The sequence below is a fragment of the Podarcis pityusensis genome, assembly GCF_964106645.2.
Source record: "Podarcis pityusensis genome assembly, chromosome: 9".
Taxonomy (NCBI): domain Eukaryota; kingdom Metazoa; phylum Chordata; class Lepidosauria; order Squamata; family Lacertidae; genus Podarcis; species Podarcis pityusensis.
This window is the reverse complement of record NC_138034.1, coordinates 56,660,502-56,663,418: the sequence shown is the minus strand read 5'-3', so window position 1 is coordinate 56,663,418 and position 2,917 is coordinate 56,660,502. Positions and strand designations below refer to the sequence as shown.

General features: G+C 45.1%; 1 protein-coding gene across 1 annotated transcript; it reads left to right on the top strand.

Annotated features, from left to right (window-relative positions):
* Window positions 1-223: 223 nt before the first annotated feature.
* On the top strand, window positions 224-997 carry LOC308486001 (olfactory receptor-like protein OLF4; the record flags this gene model as incomplete). Its single annotated transcript, XM_081022226.1, has 1 exon — window positions 224-997. One exon carries the CDS (start codon window positions 224-226, stop codon window positions 995-997), a length of 774 nt encoding a protein of 257 aa, XP_080878352.1.
* Between the last annotated feature and the right edge of the window lie 1,920 nt (window positions 998-2,917).

Below are 2,917 nucleotides of genomic sequence, written 5' to 3'. Positions count from 1 at the left end.
CTCTAACAATTCATCGAGCCAATTCAACACCCCCAATGCTACCTCCTTCACCGGTGTACTTTTGTGGGGTTTCATTCACGCAAGGAGTAGAACCCATATCATATTGATTTTCTTGGCTCCTCTTTTTCTGCTTGGGCTTCTGTCCAACCTGCTCCTCACCCTCAGCATCTGCTCACAAAAAGCTCTGCGGACCCCAAAAAACATTCTCATCTGCCAACTGTCAATGGTGGATCTTGGTGGACTTGTGGCTACTAACTCTTACCTGTTTGCGATGTTTGCCCGAGACACCTTCCGCCCCATTACTTTGCCAATATGCTTAATCCAGTATTATGCCTTGAATGCTCACAGCAACCTCCTCATCTGTACAGTCACCGCCATGGCAATTGACAGGTACTGTTTCATCTGCCAGCCATTTCATTACGAAAGAAAAATCACAAATAGGCTAACAATCAGAATCTTGAGCATTTCCTGGGTTTTTGCAGCTGTTTATCCCATGATTTATGTGCTTACATTTGTTGGGCAAAAGTCTTGCCAGCTTGCCCATTCCTGCAGCTTCTTTTGCACTCCTTCTTCTCTGGAAGACATTTTGTGTTCCAAGGATTTGTCTGTGTACGTCAAACTCTACCGGCTCACCATAATGGCTCTTCACCTTCTAGGGTCCTTTTCTCTGGTTGGTTTTTCCTACAACAAGATTCTGAAAGTATCAAGGACCATGAACCACTGTAACTGCTCCAGAGAATCGCTCACCACAGCCGCCACTCACGGTTTAGTGCTAGCCATTTTCTATGTGTCATTGGTGTTTTTTATAGTGACAGGAAGTCTAGAAGTCAAAGATCCCCTTAAAGAGAACATCTTGTCCACGCTAAGGGCCATTTCTGACCTTGTTTATTTCAATGTGCCTTCCATTTTCAACCCCATAATCTATGGTTTGAGAAACAAAGATATAAGGGCAGGAGTGATTAAGTTGCTGAGGCTACAACACATACTGGGTGCCTAACGTCTTGTTAAAGCAGACAGAAGGGCTGTAGCACAGTAGAACATCAAATTTGCATGCAAAATTTCCCAGATAGGGCTGAGGATAAACGCTGCCAGAAACTGCACACAATACTGAACTTTTTTGACCCACGGTCTGACTCAATATAAGGTACTTTCCTATGTTCCTGTCAGGGATTGGCAGGGCTCTGAAGAGTGGCAGGGGACCAGAGGAGCGACACAGAATAGGGGACCAGTGATTTATGGGGTGTGACACCACTCACAAAACAGGAGCCAGGGGAGAAGGGGGAGTCAGGGCAGACGGAGATGGAGGAAGGTGTGCCAGATGTGGCGGAAGAAGAAGAGGCTGTTCAGCTGACAGATGAGTCAGTAGATTCCCTAACCTTCACCTGCTCCACCTGCTCCACTGTTTCCTAGAACCAGGAGGGGCTTGAAGTGGGAAGAGCAGTGGTGCCTTCCATTCAGGAGAAGTCTCAGATTGCAAGTGCATAACCTGTCAGGGGAGGGTATATAAGCTGACAGAGGGGTGGGGTCTCACTGTTGCTGCACCTGCTCCATAGGGCCCAGACCTATGGAGGGACTCCCTAGAGGCTAGAAACATGTGCGCTTGTGTATCTGAAGAACCAGGGAAGCCGCTGCAAATGTTTCTCTTGCTAATAAAGAGTTAACTGTCAGACATGTGCCTTCCTTATCTGCAACAGGCTGTGATGATTCCTAAAGCCCAAGACTGGTACAGGAGCAAATGGAAAGACTTTGGGATGAACACAAAGGGTTCCTGACATTTTGAGGCTGGTGGGCACATTTGGAATTCTGAGAAAGTTCCATGGGTGACAGTCACAAAATGGCTGCCGCGAAGGCAGGCATATCACAAAATGGCTGCTGTGGGAGCATAGCATAATGGCTCCTACATCAGAAAGAGCAGAAACAGGAGCACAGCTTGCTCACAGAGAGCTCTTTGCATAACTCTGCTTAGAACGTATGGGAGGGTGGGCATCCTATCCTGACACCAAGAGGAATGTGGGCATGTTTAAGGATGTGTATTCAATGTAGCTGAACAGGAAGAGCAGACAATCTCACATTATCTGTGGGTTTTAGAGGGGCTATTTATTGAGACCTTTTGAAGGTGCCATAGGCGGTACCGGCAGGCCTGTGGGCGCCATGTTGGTGACCCCTGTGAGAATCTTGCATGTGTACCCAAATAACCAGAGGCCTTAGAATGAAACTAATATTTATGGAGCTGAGATCGATGGGATAACTGAGATATAAGATGTTCTAATGTCAAAAGGATGGCACTCTTGGCAGCTGAAAAGTACTTTGAAACCTCAGAGCTGAGATGCACACAAAAACTCTCTGGCTATAGGGAGTTCCGCACTCATTTCAGTGGGAAAACAGCATGTGCAAAAGTCTGTGTTCATGAGTAGAGTCCTTCCCATTAAATGAATATGGAAACTTACATATGAGAGATGTGTGAATGCACCTGAATGGAGGAGTACAATGAAACCCTGAAAATAGCATTGCTTTTATTGCTTTTGCTATACTGGGGTTGCTGAGTGTCTATCTGCACTCAGATCTAAAGGCCATATCTAACATTACACAGCAATGTGTGAGGGAATTGCTATGTGTATACACACTCCTTTTGTTGGACATAGATACAATATTTATTTAGGCAAATGTATATAGCCTGTCTTTCACTGCTACCAATACCACAGCTGGGCGTCCTGGTTTTACAACACAAAATACATCATCTTAAAGAAAGCATATAGCATAAATTCCTAAAAACGCCTACAGAGAAAACCTGACAACTACAGAAAAAAAGCTAAACAGAGGAGAAGGCTAAAACTATCTGAGTAAAGAAGTTTATCTTCACTTTCTGTTAAACTGACATTTTCAGCATCTGATGTACCTGTGGAAACATAGAATTGGG